Source organism: Zingiber officinale, chromosome 5B (genome assembly GCF_018446385.1).
Source record: "Zingiber officinale cultivar Zhangliang chromosome 5B, Zo_v1.1, whole genome shotgun sequence".
In the NCBI taxonomy this organism is placed as follows: Eukaryota; Viridiplantae; Streptophyta; class Magnoliopsida; order Zingiberales; family Zingiberaceae; genus Zingiber; species Zingiber officinale.
The window spans coordinates 131456201-131474706 of record NC_055995.1 but is presented as its reverse complement, the minus strand read 5'-3'; the positions used below and the strand labels follow the sequence as shown (position 1 = coordinate 131474706).

The 18506-nt window shown below is 36.4% G+C and overlaps 1 protein-coding gene and 1 long non-coding RNA gene across 2 annotated transcripts; one reads left to right on the top strand and one right to left on the bottom strand.

Moving 5' to 3' along the window:
• Nucleotides 1-3815: 3815 nt before the first annotated feature.
• On the bottom strand, nt 3816-7060 carry LOC121986048 (keratin, type I cytoskeletal 9-like). Its single transcript, XM_042539821.1, has 8 exons — nt 6798-7060; nt 5472-5552; nt 5304-5392; nt 5145-5219; nt 4904-5022; nt 4593-4808; nt 4442-4510; nt 3816-4215 (listed from the first exon to the last, which is right to left on the bottom strand). The coding sequence occupies exons 1-8, from the start codon at nt 6918-6920 to the stop codon at nt 4088-4090; spliced, it is 900 nt and encodes a 299-aa protein (XP_042395755.1). The 5' UTR covers nt 6921-7060; the 3' UTR covers nt 3816-4087.
• An 8896-nt stretch (nt 7061-15956) lies between these two features.
• On the top strand, nt 15957-16434 carry LOC121987887. The gene is made up of 3 exons (XR_006113757.1): nt 15957-15988; nt 16093-16264; nt 16361-16434. It is a non-coding gene; the product is annotated as an uncharacterized LOC121987887 (long non-coding RNA).
• Nucleotides 16435-18506: the final 2072 nt, after the last annotated feature.

Here is an 18506-nt window from a genome sequence, read left to right as displayed (position 1 = left end):
AAATTAAAATTTATAATATTTTTTATCAGATTGAGTAAATTATTTTTCCAATTGACCAATCGATTGATATACTAGATTCTGGTTAAATTGTGCTAAATTTATGATAAATTTATATCATTATTTTTATAAAACATAATCTATCATTTTTTTTATAGGTAAAAATAAATAAAATAAAGTATAATTCATCCTAAATTTAATATTATTTAACTAAAATCGAGTATATCAATTGATTGATTAGACGAAAAAAAAATTGTACTCAATTTGATAGAAAATATACTAGATTCTAGTTTAAATGTGTTACATTTAAGAGGAATTATATCTCATTTTAAATTTTTTGTACCTAAAAAAATTAAAGATAATTAGGTAAATCGGTATGCAATAGGTAATTGAAATAAAAAAAAATTTATATGTACAGGAAGTGGAAATAAATTTTTTCTACTGTAATAATTAAAAAAGAAATTGAGTTTGTTATTAGAAATTTTAGGATAGTTTACCGTAGTTTTATATATAAAAAATCATTAGCAATTTAATCAAAATTATTTAACATCGCTAAAATCATTTCAATATTATCAAATTCACTATAAATTTTTTATAACAATGATTAATTAGTTGTTACAATATTAAAACAGTCAATTAGTGGTTGCTAGAAAAATTTTATGATGAATTTCACCATGTTAAAGTGTTTATTTTCATGAAGATGGAGTGATTTTGATCAATTACTGGTTGTTATATGTCCTTATTCTAATGTACAGTATTATGGTAAAAGGTAAATACGCTCGTCCCTAGCGCCCCTGTCAACACATCTCAGAGTCAACACGGAAGAGGTAAATCACGAATGGCTACTAGCCTTTAGAATAGTAACTAGCACATAAGGGAGGTATTTACCTCGGCTTTTGTCGAGATTCGAACCTCAGACCTTATTGCGGTAACATCTCATGCGCTAGCCACTAAACTCATCCGAGGGGACAAAACTAAGATAGGGTAAACTTTTTAAATTGACTGGCCCCACCGCTCCGCGACCCCATACCCCAGAAACCCCCCAAGGGATTTTTTGAAGAGCCTCAGTACCACGTATCCGACGGATAAAGAGTTGATAAGAAGACTTAAACGCGGTACCTCAGTCAATAGTGCCCAAAATAAGAACTTAAATATAAGAGCATGCGCATGTGGGGGCTCGAACCTGACATCTCAGTCAATAGGTAACAACGTCATAACCAGAGTATCCGTAGTTCGGTTATTGTAGTAACTATGTATAACATGTAGCAATTATAAATGAAAAAAATAAATAAATTCAATTTGGTTTAAAAATATATATATAACACTTTTATATCAATTTTTTTTTATCAATTTATTAAAATTTAATATAATCAAATTCACTATAAAATTATCATAACAACAATTTATTGGTTGTTACAATATTACAACAATTATTAATTAGTTGCTACAATGTGAAGCAACCAATTAGTGAGCAGAAATCCTCTGATCCACGTGATAATATAGTTAAGTTTAAAGTTAAATTCGGTTGTAATCCAATAAAATTTTCAAGTTTGCAAGTGCTAGTAACTTGACGGGATGCAAAAACTTGATTGAGAATAAAAAATGATAAAGTCCTTGTGGGACTAAACGGGGTAAATCTTAGTGGGACTAGCTAGGCGGATTAAGTTTTTGTGGGACTAGGCAATTTTTTTAAATGTATGTATGATTTAATTATCAAGCTTCATTTTTACTTTAGTCTATTTTTAATGTTTACTTAGAATTTCTCTCTTTTTTATCGTATTTTTTATTGCTTAAAATACATGCTTTAATATATGCTTTACACACGCTTCCTTCACTTATTTTTTATTTTCTATTTTTATGTAAAAAAAACTAGGGAGAGAAAAGAAAATGTTTTAAAGTTTTCTCAGATATAAAATTCTCTGTATTTTTAAAATATATAAATATATAAAGGGAGAGTGTTGCATTAGGGGAGAATTGTTTTACTTAACTGAATGCATTAATGCATAATTGCATATTCATTTTCTTATTTTTATCATGCATAAAGTGCATATTTGTTTTTCCCAAAATTAGTTTTTGACTAACTTTAAACTTAGTTAACACCAATACGTGAACACCATATTGAACTAATATTTTAATATACGATTGAGTTTAAAGTTAAATTTGATTGTGATTGCAGGTGCAAGTAATTTGCCAGGATGCAAAGATCTGATTAGGAATTAGGAAATGACAGAGACATAGTGGCACCAGGAGAAGCAAGTCCTAGTGGGACTGAGTAGTAGTGGAAGACATGGTTGGGAGCTAGATAGTGAGAAATCTGAACTAGGTGTAAGTTCAAAAAAGTTAGTTGGGAACTAAGGTATTGGCAATGGACATTGAAGTGGGTCAGTTGAGAGTTTAACATCGGGTAAGGTTAAAGTCGTAGAGGTACTGGGTAAAGGTAAGCTAAGTTTCGGACAATGGATGTTATTCAAAACTTATTATTTTATTACTATTATATTTTTTTTCTAACTCTTTATCGCTTGAAGTGACTTGGTAATTCTAGGCGATCTGATAAGATTCAGATTACTAGCTAAGGGATAAGTTTTGACTGCCAAGTTAATAACTTCCAAGGCACCATAGCAAGATCTGGGTAATCAGAGCAGCTTCTAAGTGATCGGTGTAGGCATGATCCAACGATATGGAGAAGACGATCAAAATAGACGGTTTAAAGATACTTCAAGCATCCGGAAGGAATCCAGACAACCAAAGTCCACTTAATCATTAAAGAATTCCAATATGCTTAAATAGTGTTAGATCAACATTCGACTTAGACTCTATAAAAGAAAAAAAAAAGGTCAATGCACTTATTTTCACAATACTAAAGTGCTTTGCTCTTGTACTAATCCAAACACTCATAGTTTTGATCCTCAGTTATAGTAAATTTATAAAATTTATTTTTTCAAATGAAATGCATAATTAAAAGATGCTAAATTTATAAAATTTATTTTTTCAAATGAAATGCATAATTAAAAGATGCTGAATTTCTTAACCGTCTGTCACAGGAACTTTCCGATTTACCTGATGACAGGTAAAAAAATTCCATGAGATCAGATCGATCATTCCCATGATTAATCAATGACGCTAACTAAATTATTATTATTATTTTACTCTTGGGTTGACGCACTGCTCCCATGACTTACAAAGTTGAAACCACAACCATGACTGGTAGCTTCTTTCTCTTTTAGTTGTCGTGCATTATTTATTAGTGTTTAACTTTGCAATTCTTTTTAAAGAATTTCTCCATCTCCAGAATTTTATGGGAAAAAATATTTAATAAAATCCTAACTTTTATTTAATTTAATATTGCATATTAATCTTGCTTAATCTTCTATTAAATATTACATGTTAATTGAAAGTGTTTAATTAAATTTTGTATGCTAGTTTTGTTAAGTATTTTACTAACTATTGCATGCCAGATAGGCCCAGACTTACATTCAAACTATTCGTAACCCTACTATGATATTTGAAACTTTTGTTAATTTTACCATAAATCCATTCTTACAATTATTTTTTAAAATTTTATTACTGAAATAAAAACACCTAGTCCTTGATTTCATAAAAATGTTTGGTCAAGATGTATTTCAGCATTTCAAGCATGCATCCATTTGAACTGGAAAACAATTGATGCATCAACCCACAACCCAGTATTGGCCACCAACCATTTAAAAGAAAAGATATATTACTTGCTTTATCTAGCATTCACCACCCTACAACGAATATAAATCGCATTATCATAATTCATGAACTGAATTGCTAAATTTAGGATGACAATTAGCACAGAAATTAATAGACACAAAACTCATTCTATGAGTACTAGAACTATCAAATAGACGAGTTATATGAACAAAGATATGGAGCAACTTACAGCACAAACTCCATGATTATGGGAAATAGAGAATTAAAATGAGCAATAAACTCCTTGCCTTGAAAGCACACGCGATTTTGTTGTAATTGCTCAACCTTAACACAGTTAAGACGCACAAAAACAACAATTCCTTTTCCTACATTAACGGAGCAAAAGGAGGGATATGTGGAAAACACGATTAGGACATCAAAACTGGCTCCCTCTCCGACCACCCATCCTACCTCGTCCACCACCCATCATCCTTCCTCGGCCATTTCCATAACCCCTCCCACCTGCCCTTCCACCAGGCATTCTGCCTCCACCATATGCTCCACCTATCATTTTTCATGACATATTTAGTCAATGAATTTCCAATCAACAAAATACATTTCTTTTCCTAAAATGATGTTGGAGAACATGTCAGTTGCAAGGAAATTTTCTATATTGGCAGTAGTTTCCAAGTTGCGACATGGAATGTTTATTAAGGTTACACATTTAATCTATACAAAGATTGCAAGTACTTCAAGTTTGTACAAAAAGAGAAGTAGAAGGTATACTTACCACGATAACTCCAATTGCTTCTACCACGCCCTCCACCTCGACCCCAATTAGAGTTCCAACCACCATTATCTATCATATAGAAAGTTTGAGTAAAGGTAAATTGCTCTTTCTGTGGTACAAGCTCATTTAACAATATAAAGTGTAAATCTACCTTGGTTGTGGCTGTATCCACCTTGGTTGTATCCATAACCACCATATCCACCCTGATTGTTTCCTCCATAACCACCATATCCACCCTGATTGCTTCCTCCATAACCAGCATACCGACCTTGATTGTTGTCATATCCACCATAACCACCACCATATCCTCTTCCCCACCCTCTCCCTCTACTTCTACCCCTTCCTCTTCCCCGTTGAGCATAAGAATCTTTGTTGAGCATTAACAAAAATAAATCAGTAAATTTTGGTGAATACTTTAGAAGACAATACTATCCAATGAATATCATGATACAAGATTTGTACCTTCACTAAGCTGACCTTGTGCTTGGTTTGATTGAAGTTGTTGTTGTGGTTGAGACAGTTGCCGTTGTTGGTATCTTTGCTGGTGCCTTGGCTGTTCTAGATGCGAGGGAGCTTGATACCTACCAATCAAAATAAAGTCAACAAAGAGTCAGTCATTACCACACTCCTGCATCCAAGACACCTTCTTCAAGATAAACAAGTAGACTTATGAGAGAAATCATAAAAAGCAACAGATATATACCCAGGGGAATTCTTGTTAAGCTCTCTGGTTGACAAAGAGATTGAAATCATTGAAACATGTCGTGTCATCTCCAAACTGAACAAAGACAAATATAAACTGCCACTTGTCAAATATCTAGAAAATGTTATCCAGGAACAGCAAAAAGAATAATAAACTCACGGCACAAGACCCTCTTCAATTGGTTCCCAAACGTCAGTGATGCTAACTGAACTGATTTGTGTTTCCTGATATAGCCCAGGCATTCTTTTCTGCACTCAATGTATAAGGAAATTAGAGTGAAGCCTGATGCAACTTTAAGAAACACAAAGGGATAAACATTCAAGGAACCTTTATAATTTCTGCAATAGCTACGGCTTTGCTTATTGCTTGCCCCATTGCCTTTAAGACAATCTCCCTTATATGTTTCTCCTGTTTGAGATGTCACAACTTGTTAAGATTTTTTTTGGAGGGAATAGACATCGAAGAACAGAAGTATAAAGGTACACTAAAACTCAATCTGAATGAAAGAATTTAGAAGGCAGCAAACATGATAGAATGAATGAACACCGTATAGATTTGGTGATTAAACACCCTTGTTATATTTAATCTCTTTTGAGGAAATATTTAATGAAAAAATATAACTTAAGGTAAACTATTAAGATGACAAGATTCAATAACCAGTCATTCAGTAAGATTATTAGAAAATTATATATTTTATGCAACTTCAACAAAATTTACATCCAGTGCAGAAACTGATTTTTTGGATTATGAACTAAATTAAGGACCTGTGTTACTAAGTATTCTATGAATGACATTGAGATAAAGCACAAAGAAGTGATAACAAGAATTACGATGGAGTTTTATTATGTTGATCTAGGAGGTTTTCCTCACTATCATGCATGTCTTGGCAAATGTCAAAGAGTGCCTTTAGTAACCATCTCAGCCACCATTAAGAATGACATTCATATTACTAGATTAGATAGAAATTTGTTGAATTTCCCTGAGCTAATGATGCCACTATGATTAAACAAAGTTTAGCTTCCTAATATTCTCTATCAAAAAAAGTTTAGCTGACCAGAAAAAGAATATAAAATTATAAACTAAGGTCAAAAGTAAAAAAAAAAATAGTAATAAAAAAAAATCAGAGCTAGAAGATATAATAAAATATGGTTTCTTCTTACTGGTTAGTTGAGAGCGTTAATCTCATTCGTCAATGAAACTATAGGTGACTAAATGTACCTAGAACATTACGTTGTGAACTTACTGAATGACATCAGGAGACATTTCTTATTCTTTACTAAGAGATTCCCTGTAAGCATGTTAATAAGACTTATTTATCTAGAGAAGATGATGGACGTACAGTTCGTCATGATGGTTCTAAGAATTTGAGATTCATTCGTTTAAACAGCTGACATTAAGACGAAACAAATGTAGGTTTTTTTTAGCAGTCCTTCAGAAAATTAAAAGTGCAGTCTTTAGAACATTACAATGCATTACAATATATATTTATAGAATGCCCGTGTGTGGTTCATCAACGGTGAAACAGTGCGAGGTCGACAAAATTTGCAAACTTCAAAAAATTGGATTGATGCCGACCAGGTAGAACGCGCAAGCATCTGGAACAAGACACACAGTGAAGGCAAAGGAAAGAGAAGAAAAGTCACAGATCCGTACCTGGAGTAGACTCGTGGCATAGCTGACGTAGTTTCGGATGACACCCTGGCCAGTGATTCGAATCTCGTTCTCATTGATGGTCGACTCAGGCCGGGGCTTCTCCACCTTCTGGTATCTGTCCATGTCGGGGACTAGGGGAGGCGACGCAGAGCAAAATGGATCGATGTGTTTAGGGTTTTGATGGGATGGAGTTTGGAGCGCTGGTGGCTAGGGTTCTGCGGCGGGAGCAGAGGAGAATGCAGGGCCAATAAAGGCAGAGAAAAGCCTCCGCTGTTGGTTATTTATCTCTAAATAGTCATTTTTTGGATCAGGTGTCTGGTGTCATGGGGTGGACAGCGGATGGATTATTTGTGGGCTACATCCCCGTCCAATTCACGCCATCAAGTTATTTTTTTGACCACTTGCCTTGTTTTCTGTCCGTCAGATTAGAAGACAGTTTTTTTTTTTTTTAAAGTTATTTAGTTATCGTGACTAATGTATTTACCGTTCGATTTCTACACTGTATTTACAAAGATTTTTTTTTCACTCACAATCCAGAGATATTAAATTTCTAGATCGTTTACGTGAATATTTTCAGATTTATTTTAATTATAAATGTAAAATTTTCGTGAAGTTAAATTGATCGTTCTAAATCCAACGTTTCCTAATCAAATTAATCATTTATAAATCTCAAATAGGATTCATGATGTATTTCTTTTGTGTTAATTTAGGGATGAATTAGTTAGTGTAAGATGATATTATCATCATAAAATCTGTGGATCAAATTTCGACTAATAGCTGAGTATCTATCCTCTCATGTACTATTTGAGTCCTTGAAATCCATTAATTTTAAGAATCATCAATTTAATCCTATAAAAATTTCCTAAGTTATTATAATGTACCGTTGAGATCCGATCGCTTAATATTCGATTAACCACATGAAGACCTAATCGAGATCCTGCAAGACGGTATAGAAAGAATTATGAATAACACGATAAAAACAATGAATTCAAATTCTCGATAATTAACACACACAAATAATAAATGCTTTTAATTTATAAGCATGATAAAATAATAAATTCAATAAGAAGATAAAGTAATAAAAAAAAACTCAAGATTTAAGCGGTTCGAAATCATAAATTCCTTATCAAGTCAACTTATAAAAAATTATGAATAATTAATTTTTTTTCTTCTTAAAAATCTTTCAAAAATAGAAAAAAAACTTAAGCTCAAGAAATAAAAATAAGAGACAGTAAGTAAAAAATAATAATAATAAAGAGCACATGATAAGAAATTGATAAAGGAATTGTTGCAAAACAAAAAAATCTCTTGGCTGTGTATCCTAATTTAGAAAAAAAAAATCTATAAATATACTTTAACTAATGATTGAACCATGAATATGATGTATAAGTGACAATTTAACAATCTTTCATGCACCATAACCCCAAGGATTAAAGAAATTGTTGTAGATTATTGCTTGTTTAAGAGTTTTTACACGATATTTATGAAGTGAAATTGATTATAGTTAATTAACTGATTCAATGTTAATGAACAACTCAATTGATCATTGTTTGGCTATTACTTCATCCAATTGGCTAAACCCTTTGACAATCGATTATTTGATCCTCAATGAACTCCACTAAATCAAAGTTTGACTCAATATTTTACTCATCCACTTCTATTTCGCCTTATATAATGATCATTTTCTCGGGTAACTATATTTCAAGTCATCTCTTTATGAAAAAGAAAGTGATTGCTAAAAATTAAGCTTTGAAAGTATGTGCATGCGTACCTTTGCTCATGAGAGTCAACTACTTTTTATAGAATCGAATCTCTCTAGCACGTTTTTTTCGTGCTCCCTCGTTTCTCACTGCCGTGGCCAAGTTCTCCGAAATAAATATCCATTACGACTCATTTATGTCAGAATTAATAGATGCGCTTTCCGTCTTCTCGTGATAACGACTGCATTATTCATTATCATCCAGGAATAGCGTAACGCTTCGTTGCTCTAGATCTAGATAGCTGAGACTGTTTCAATTTAGTTTGAGGGAGCTTGAATGCGAGTCGAGACAATCTGCAGTCGAGAGTCGGGAATAGCTGGGAGTCGGATGCCGAGCATAGTCATGAGTCGGGAGTCGGGGGTAGTTGGGAATCGGGCACTGAGCGTTGCCAAGAGTCGGGAGTCAGACACCGAGCATAGCCGAGAGTCGGGGTAGCTGGGAGTCGGACACTGAGTGTAGCTGGGAGTCGGGAGTCGGGGGTAAATGGGATTTGGCCACCAAGCACAGCTAGGAGTCGGGGGTAGCCGGGAGTAGCCAGGAGTCATCCCTTGTTGACCTAGCATGTCATTCTGGTTTGATCATTGACCTTCTTAATCACGTGGCACTTAGAAAATACCCTTGTATCACTAATCCCCCTTTAAGTCTAGTCAAAGATGTAGGATCGATACACACGTGAGAGTAGGAGGGTGAATCACGTGGTTTTAAAAACTTGTCTTTTAGATTTATAAAATAAGTACGCAACGGAAAACTAAACATGAAAACAAAACAAGCACAATAACTCAAGGAGTTACTTGATTTGGAGCCTTCGGCAACTCCTACTCCAAGACCCAGGTTTCACGGACCTATCGATGGGTAATCCACTAAAGAGCTCTTCCAGAATCACCATAAGGGGGAATCGAGTACAAATAAAAGAATAGGAAAGTGTAACAAGTTATAATTTCCTTTATGCAATAATTAAGTACACAAAGAAACTTTGTTACCCAACACTTGTAGATTTAATGAATTGAGCTCAGTGTTGGACGACTTCCTCAACAGCAGTTGAACGCAGTAGCGTCATAGCAGAACAACAGCATGAAGTTGGAGCGATCGGAGCGTCGAACGAATGCCCAAAAGCTTATAGAAGAGTTGTTTATGAGTTATATTGAAACCTTGGCCGAGTAGCCCTTTTAAAGGGGAATAAAGGCGCCTTCAACGCTAATGGAGGCACCTTCAATGCAAACTTTTATCCGTCAAAAGCCGGCTCTTATCATCGACGAAGCCTTTTGCCTTATTTGATCGAAGGTGCCTTTAAGTATCTCCAAGGCACCTTCCATTGCCTAACTCAAGGTGCCTTCAAATGAGTTGAAGGCGCCTGAGGTACTATTCACCCACTACAAGAAAATTGGGATTTAACAACACTTGAAAGACAACGTTTTTTTAAAAAAGCGTTGTCTTTTTTTTTTTACAACGCTTTTAGTGAAAAGCGTTGTCTATCTCTTTATTTTCTTATTAATAGACCACGCTTTTTTAAAAACTGTTGTCTATTACTGATTTTTGTAGGTCAAAGACAACGCTTTTTGAAAAGCGTTGTTTATTAGCAATTTTTTAGTGTCTATGACAATAATTTTTAAAAAGCGTTGTTTATTGTCAAGTTCTCATATAAATTTGGGATGATATGAACCGTTGGATAAGAAGTAGAAAAACCCTAGATTTCACTCGGCACCCACTTATCTCCCGAATACCCCCGAACCCCTCTCACGCGTCTTCGATCTCCTCCAGAACCCCTCACACACAAACCTCATCTCACACCTCTCCATCCAACTCTTCTCAGTTGAACTCTTCCATGAACCTCTCCTCCTAACTCCTCTTTGCCAAATGAAGCCAAGCGACATTTCCTTTCCCAGGCATATAGGCAAGAGAACGTGTTCCTAGGGGCACTCACCGTGAGGGAAACCATCAGCTACTTGGCCCACCTGCGACTTCCGACTGCAGGCAAGAGGGAGGCAGAGATGGCAGCAGTGGTGAAGGTGGTGGAGGTGACGATCCTTGAGATGGAGCTGCAGGAGTGCGCAGACCGGTTGATCGGGAACTAGCACATGAGGGGGATCAACGGCGGTGAGAAGAAGAGACTGAGCATCGCGCTGGAGATCCTGACGCGGCCGTGACTCCTCTTCCTTGACGATCCCACCACCGGGCTCGACAACGCATCCGCCTTCTTCGTGGTGGAGACGCTGAAGCACATCGTGGTGGACAACAACAAGACCATTGTCTCCTCCATCCACCAGCCCAGCAGCGAGGTCTTCAGCCTCTTCGATGGCCTCTGCCTCTGATTTGGCGGAGAGGTCGTCCTCTTTGGAGATGCTAAGTTGGCTACCCAGGTAACACTTTTAACAAATATCGTCGTTCAAGGAGAGGGGATGATCGCAGTGATTGAATTATTGATCTATAACTTGAGGAAAGATCTAAACTCTGATTTGGTGTTGTAGTTTTTCGCAGATGTTCGAATTTTTTTGACATTTTCCCCTCAATCTCGCTCTTTCTTTCGTTTGGAAGTTGAGCGCTAAAGATGATCAGATCGCCCTGAATGGTTAAATATGTTCTGTGCGATTTCTAAAGGATTGTTGGTAGTTGCTCGTTTTTTAACGTGAAATTATCTTATGTAGGCTGTGATTGTTGAAGATAGGATAACACACGCTTGTAATCAACGCTTTCGATGTCGGCGACTTTCGCACCGCTTCCTCCTAAAAGAGATATAACAGAATTATCCAAATTGACCGGATCAAATTACCAAATCAAATCATATTAGTATTTGAATTATTCTAATAATTCTGTTATAATTATTCTCAGAATTATTCTTATAATAATTCTGTTATTTATTAATTAGTTATTTGACCAAGTACTTTTGAACATTATATATTGTATTATCCTTAGGGCAAATATCAATGAACAATAGATTTTATTATTCTCATCTTATTCCTTCCTCTCTTCCTATTCTTCTTCTTACATGGTATCAGAGCCATCTCTCTCTCTCTCTCTCTCTCTCTCTCTCTCTCTTTTATCTTCCCTTAATTTCTTGAGGCGGAGATCGTATAAACGACGAATTTTAAATTTTTCCCTCAAGCCTCTTATTTTCTCCTACGTGTTTTAATTTTCTTATTTTTCTCTATTTTTCATAACAAACGAAAAATACTTATTTTCTTCCGCTGCCAACCCCTTTGCTTCTCTTTCCTCTTCCGTAATCTCTATTTTTTTTCCCACTACCACCGGACAAGTTATTTTTTACTTTAGATGTCAAATATTCGACGACATCAAAGAGGACAAAAGCAAAGTCCAGACCGATGTCAAATTTATCACATCGTTGGTCATACTGGAAATATATGCCCTAAAAGACTTGATTGGTCTAGGGTAAAATGTCAAATTTATCTTGGAATTGGACATTTTGGTATTCAATGTCCTAGTCCATTTGATTCAAATTTCATTGGTGGTCCTACAGCCTCAAGACAACCATCTATTTCACAAGTATATCCTAAAGTTCTTTCGTCTGTGCCTACTTGTGGTAAAAACCCAGAGTTCTCATCTACTGATTGGTATATTGACACTGGAGCAACTCATCATGTCACATCAGATTATAATATCCTTACAGACGTAATGTCATATTATGGCTCAGATACGGTGCAAGTAGGCGATGGTTCAGGTTTACAAATTGTTAATCTTGGAAACACATATGTTCATTTATCTAATCGAACTTTTCACATGCGCAATGTCTTTCATGTTCCATCTATCACTAAAAATTTACTTTCTACACGCCAGTTTTGTCTTGATAACAATGTCATTTTTGAATTTCATCATAATCATTATCTTATAAAGGATAGAGGAACAAATGCTATTGTGTTTTATGGGAGAATCAAAAATGGCCTCTATTGTCTTCAGAGCTCTTCAATCAAAGCTTTTGTTGGTGAACGCACAAATAAACCAGCTTGGCATGCTCGACTTGGTCATCCTTCCCTTCGTATTGTTCAGTCAATCATCAATAGGTATGGTTTACCTACTTCTATTACCTCCTCTCCATCTTATTCATGTAGGGCCTGCATGGAATCTAAAAGTCATAAGCTACATTTCTCTTTATCTGATCATGTTTCTAATTTTCCACTTGAAATAATCCATTCTGATGTTTGGGGCCCTGCACCTATTTTGTCTAATCAAGGTTTCCAATATTATGTTACATTCATTGATCATTTTAGTAAATATACTTGGCTTTATCCTATGAGAAGGAAATCTGATTTATTTGATATATTTTGTAATTTTCAAATTCAAGTTGAACGATCTTTTAATCATAAAATACTCTCTTTTCATTCTGATTGGGGAGGCGAATATCAAGCTCTCCATCGTCATTTTGTCTCTTGTGGAATTGTTCATCGAGTTTCTTGTCCTCACACTCCAGAACAAAATGGCTCTGCTGAGAGAAAACATAGACATATAATTGAAACTGCCTTAGCTCTTCTTCATCATGCATCAGTTCCGCGCAAATTTTGGGATGAAGCTGTTAGCACTACAGTATATCTCATAAATCGACTTCCTACACCATTGCTCAATCATAAATGTCCTTTTGAAAAACTTTATAATCAAACCCCTGATTACACTTTCCTTCGAATTTTTGGTTGCGCATGTTATCCATGGTTACGCCCCTATTCTAAATACAAACTTGACTCTCATTCACTACAATGTGTTTTTCTTGGTTATAGCAATTTGCACCATGGTTATCGTTGCTTGCATATACCAACAGGATGAATTTATATTTCACGACATGTTACTTTTGATGAGTCTTTATTCCCTTTTTCGATAGCTTCTTCAATCTCTCCTCCAGATACAAGTGACACCTTCTTAATGTCACCTAATATTATCAGAAGTGATGGAATTCTAGGTCATGCTCCGGAGCTCTCTAATAACTCTCCTATACCATCAGAATCACCTCCGGTTGCTGCTCCAATCTTAGAAGTCTTGCCGATCGAAGATAATATGCTCTCTGGTTCCTCGGATAATGCAAGTCCGTCATCTACATCACCATGTCAGCCTACTTCCTCGTCGTCATCAACAAGTGATTCAGATGATAATACTCCTCGTCGCATGCTTTCCATTAGTGATATTTATGAGCGTTGCCCACCAAATGCAACTTGATATCCCCTTCCACGAGCTCTAGTGGTTTCTTCCAAATCTATTGAACCAACCTGTTTTACACAAGCAAACAAGGATCCAAACTGGCGTAGTGCAATGTCTACAGAATTTGATGCACTTCTTCGCAATGAAACATGGACTCTAGTTCCGCGCACTCCCTCAATGAATGTTGTGGGCTCTAAATGGGTATTCCGTCTTAAGCATCGAGCTGATGGTTCTCTTGAAAGATACAAAGCTCGACTTGTAGCTAAAGGATTTAGTCAACAGCCAGGTATTGACTTTAATGACACTTTCAGCCCAGTCATCAAAATTACATCTGTCAGACTATTATTATCAATAGCTGTTAGTTCTAATTGGCTTGTACGATAATTGGATATTTCAAATGCATTTCTCCATGGTCATCTTGAGGAAACTATATTTATGAAGCAACCACCTGGTTTCATTCATCCACAATTTCCATCTCATGTTTGCCAACTCAAGAAATCCTTATATGGTCTTCGACAAGCTCCTCGTGCATGGTTTCATTGACTATCTAATTGGTTGCAAGCTCAAGGATTTTCTGGATCAAAGACTGACTCGTCTCTATTTCACAAATATAATGATGAAAATATGATATTTTTTCTTATTTATGTGGATGACATTCTGATAACCGGCAATGATCACAAGGGTATCACAACTTTATTAAGTCTTCTCAATCAAGAATTTCCTACTAGAGATTTGGGTATTGCTCGTTTTTTTCTTGGTATTGAGCTTATTCCACATGAGGATGACTATCTTCTCTCTCAGAGCAAATACATTACTGGACTTCTTCAAAAAGCCAAAATTGATGGAGCACGTCTAGTCTCTACGCCAATTGCTATAAACAACTCTCCAACTTCATCCTCTCCTGCTCTATCTGATCCACAAATTTATCAAAGTATTGTTGGGGCCTTACAATATGTCACTATCACACGTCCTGATATTACTTTTGCGGTAAATCGTGCTTGCCAATTCATGCATGCTCCAACCGAACAAAATTAGAATAATGTAAAAAGAATACTTCGCTATCTCAAAGGCACTATTCTACATGGTCTTCTTTTATATCGCCAATCATCTCGAGATTTACATGCATATAGTGATGCGGATTGGGCAAGTTCTTCCGAAGATAGACGCTCTACTAGTGGATATGCAATATTTCTTGGACGAAATCTTATCTCATGGAATTCGAAAAAGCAACCTACGGTATCTCGTTCAAGCACTGAGGCAGAATATAAAACTATAGCAAATACAACGTCAGAAATTATTTGGCTTCAATCACTTCTCTCTGAACTTCATCTTGCATCAAATATTGCACCAAAAATTTGGTGCGACAATATTGGAGCAACATATCTTACAGCAAATCCAATCTTTCATGCTCGTACAAAACATGTGGAAATTGATTTTCATTTTGTTCGTGAACGTGTGGCAACTCAGCAGTTATCCGTCTCTTATATTTCTGCTGAAGATCAAATCACTGACATCTTTACTAAGCCACTATCCAGACAACGTTTCAACAAGTTAGCAAGCAAACTCAACGTCAGAGATCTCCCGCTGAGTTTGTCGGGGGGTAAAAGAGATATAACAGAATTATCCAAATTGACCGGATCAAATTACCAAATCAAATCATATTAGTATTTGAATTATTCTAATAATTCTGTTATAATTATTCTCAGAATTATTCTTAGAATAATTCTATTATTTATTAATTAGTTATTTGACCAAGTACTTTTGAACATTATATATTGTATTGTCCTTAGGGCAAATATCAATGAACAATAGATTTTATTATTCTCATCTTATTCCTTCCTCTCTCCCTATTCTTCTTCTTACACCTCCCTTTTCTCCGCCATGCGCCATCAAGGCGACGCCAACCTCAACCATTACACGCTTCCCCTCCTCAACTGTGCCTCGGAGAATCAGATTAAGCTCTGAGAAACCTTCCATTCCCTCGCTATCAGGATTGGCCTCGCAGGTGATGTCTATTTATGCAACACCATGATGGAGGTGTACGCTAGGAATGGTCGAGTCCCCTTGGCCCGCCGGCTGTTCGAAGAAATGCCTCTTAGGGATGTGGTAACTTGGACGTCCTTGTTATCCAGCTATGTTAGCGCGGGAGACTCTCCCGAGGCCTTCCACTTGTTCTGCCAAATGCGAGCGGAGGGTCTTGAGGTGAATCAAGTCACAATGGCGGTCTTGCTTCGAGCATGCTATGGTTTCGAAGACAAGGTCACAGGGTGCCAACTACAAGCATTTGCGAACAAGGTAGGCCTCCAAAGTCATGAGTTACTTCAAAATTCAATTTTGAGCATGTTCAGTAGATTGGCTTGCTTCGAAGAGGTCATGAAGTTTGCCATCATTCAAAACAGGAGCATTGCCTCTTGGAATATCCTCCTATCATCCTACTCTTTCATAGGGGATGTTTCCAGAGTAGTCAAGTGCTATAGGAAGATGAGACTAGAGGTGACTCCTAGCAATGAGACTCTAACTTTGTCCATCTCTGCATTCGCCAAGTGTGAGCATCTCCCTGGTGGAAGAGAGGTACATTGTAATGCCATCAAAACTTGACAGATTGACTCAGTTCTACGTGCCACTCTCGTCGATTCTATACTAAATGTGGTGAATTGAAATCAGCAGTCATGTTGCATGATGAATGCCAAGTGAAGAGCAACACCATATGGAGCATCATGATGTGGGGCCTTATTCAGAATGGTGAATTCTTGGAAGCTGTCAATGTCAACGTGTTTGAAAGAATGCAAAAGTCTGTAATTAAGCCTTGTAAGGATGCTCTAAGGGCCTTAGTTGTCACATATACTAACTTGGGAGCTTTGTTGTTGGGTAGAGGAATTCATAATCTTATGTAGGATGTGATTGTGTAAATAGAATTTTTTTTTGTAAATATTATAGTTTTTGTAAACATTCGAATTTACTATTGTGGTAAAAGAAAAATAATCATTTTTTAAATATAAAAATAATAATTTTGTAAATAGATTTTTGTTTATTTTAAAAAGACAACGCTTTTAAAGTGTTGTAAAAGTATTGTTTTTTGCAAAAAAACAACAACGCTTTTAAAGCGTTGTAATAATGTTGTTTTTGAAAAAAAAACAACAACGCTTTTAAAACGTTGCAAAAGCGTTGTCGTTGCTACAAACGACAACGCTTTTAAAGTGTTGTCGTTAAGCAGACTTTTAACAACAGTGTTTTTAACAACGCTTTTTCAGGCACATAGACAACGTTTTTAAAGCGTTGTCTATCAACTTTTTTCTTGTAGTGACCCTAGACTGAATTTTCTTTTTTCATCCTGTAAAATGTGTTTAGTCGAAAAACCAAAATATGCCCTGTAAAATGAAGTTAACACAATAATAAAATAGTGATATTAATTAGTTCCTATCCTTCCAAGACTAGAAACTAGTCATAGTCTCAATTTATATTTCTAAAATGGACCTATATTGGACTTGCACCTAAAGTTCCTAATTGAAACTTGTCTTTACTAGAACACTCTCCTCCAGTGACTTACCTTACTTACCTTGCAGAATCACTTGACTCTACCTTGGTCCACCAGATATGTAAAATGCCAGAAAATGGTAGATAATAATAAGGGTATTTTCCGAAATTTTTGAAAATTTTCCGGGAATTTTTCAAAGCTCGTATGGATGAGTTAACGGGGATAAAAATAGGCCCCGGGAAAGCCTGTTTAGGCTACCACATTTAAGTGAGGAAATGTTGATTTTTCCTTTTTATTTTTCTTTTCTTTTTCTTTATTTCTTTTTCCCCGTTTCCTCTACCGTGCGCGCTTTCTTCTTCTCCCCGATCTTGCCCTAACCGCCCGGAGGGTTTTCTTCTCCTCCTCTCCTTTTATTTCTTCTCCTTTCTTCACCTCTGCACACCGCTGAGAGCCTCCCTTTCTTCTCTTCTCCTCTGCGTGTCGATGCCGACCCCTAACCGCCGTGCCCCAATTCTTGGTAGCGCCTTCTCCACCCGAAAGCGCCGCCGCCGCACGGGACAACGCCGGCGACACTCGAACCAACGCAGCCGAGGACCCGACTCTAGCCTCTGCCCCGACTCCAGCGATGTCGTCCCTGTGCCCTAGTTCATCACCGCCGGCCCCTCTCCTAGCCTCCAGCCACTATGCCCTAGTTTTGCTCTTTACTGTGGTTCTGTTTTGTTGTTCCAGTAGCCACAACAGTTGTGGATTGAGGTAAGGGAAGCTAGGTTGATGTTAAATTGTAGTGGTGTATTAATATTTTGGTTGAGCCTCAATTTTTCTTGTGATCCGGGCAGTGTGGAGGGTTTCCAGCAACAGTTACTTTGTCCAGCAGTAACTTTCCTTGGTTGTGAATTAACAGGAGTGGCTAAGAAGTAAGGTAAGGGTTTGGTGTATGGATTGAGTTGGCACACTCTTGATACATGTTGTTTTAGGTATGAATTGATACATATATAATTGGATTTGGATTTAGGTTAGTTTCTCGGGGATATGATTTAGCTAATTAATTTATATGTAATTAGCTAAATCCGTATATCATGTTGTTACAGGACTGTGGTTCGAGATTGGGCGTCTCGACATCGGATTGGTTCGATTCGATCTATATCGGAGGTGGGTACCTCTTGACTTATCTTTTATGATATTGTCAATTGGATATGCATAGTATTTTATAGCTACAAGCAATGATCATGTTTGCCTTTGGTATGTCACTGTTTGTTACCCGTAGCATGTTCTGTTGGGCGTTTGTTATGTATCCATGTTTACGTTTCGTGATTATTGCCATGAGTACCTTAGTTCCTA

What these genes read in the sequence shown, in the direction of transcription:
- LOC121986048 (XM_042539821.1), bottom strand. Translation starts at nt 6,920, where the DNA reads ATGGACAGATACCAGAAGGTGGAGAAGCCCCGGCCTGAGTCGACCATC. An exon ending in ATGCCACGAGTCTACTCCAG is followed by an intron (nt 5,553 to 6,797) that starts GTACGGATCTGT and finishes CATCTCAAACAG; the next exon opens with GAGAAACATATAAGGGAGAT. An exon ending in TGGATACAGCCACAACCAAG is followed by an intron (nt 4,511 to 4,592) that starts GTAGATTTACAC and finishes TCTATATGATAG; the next exon opens with ATAATGGTGGTTGGAACTCT.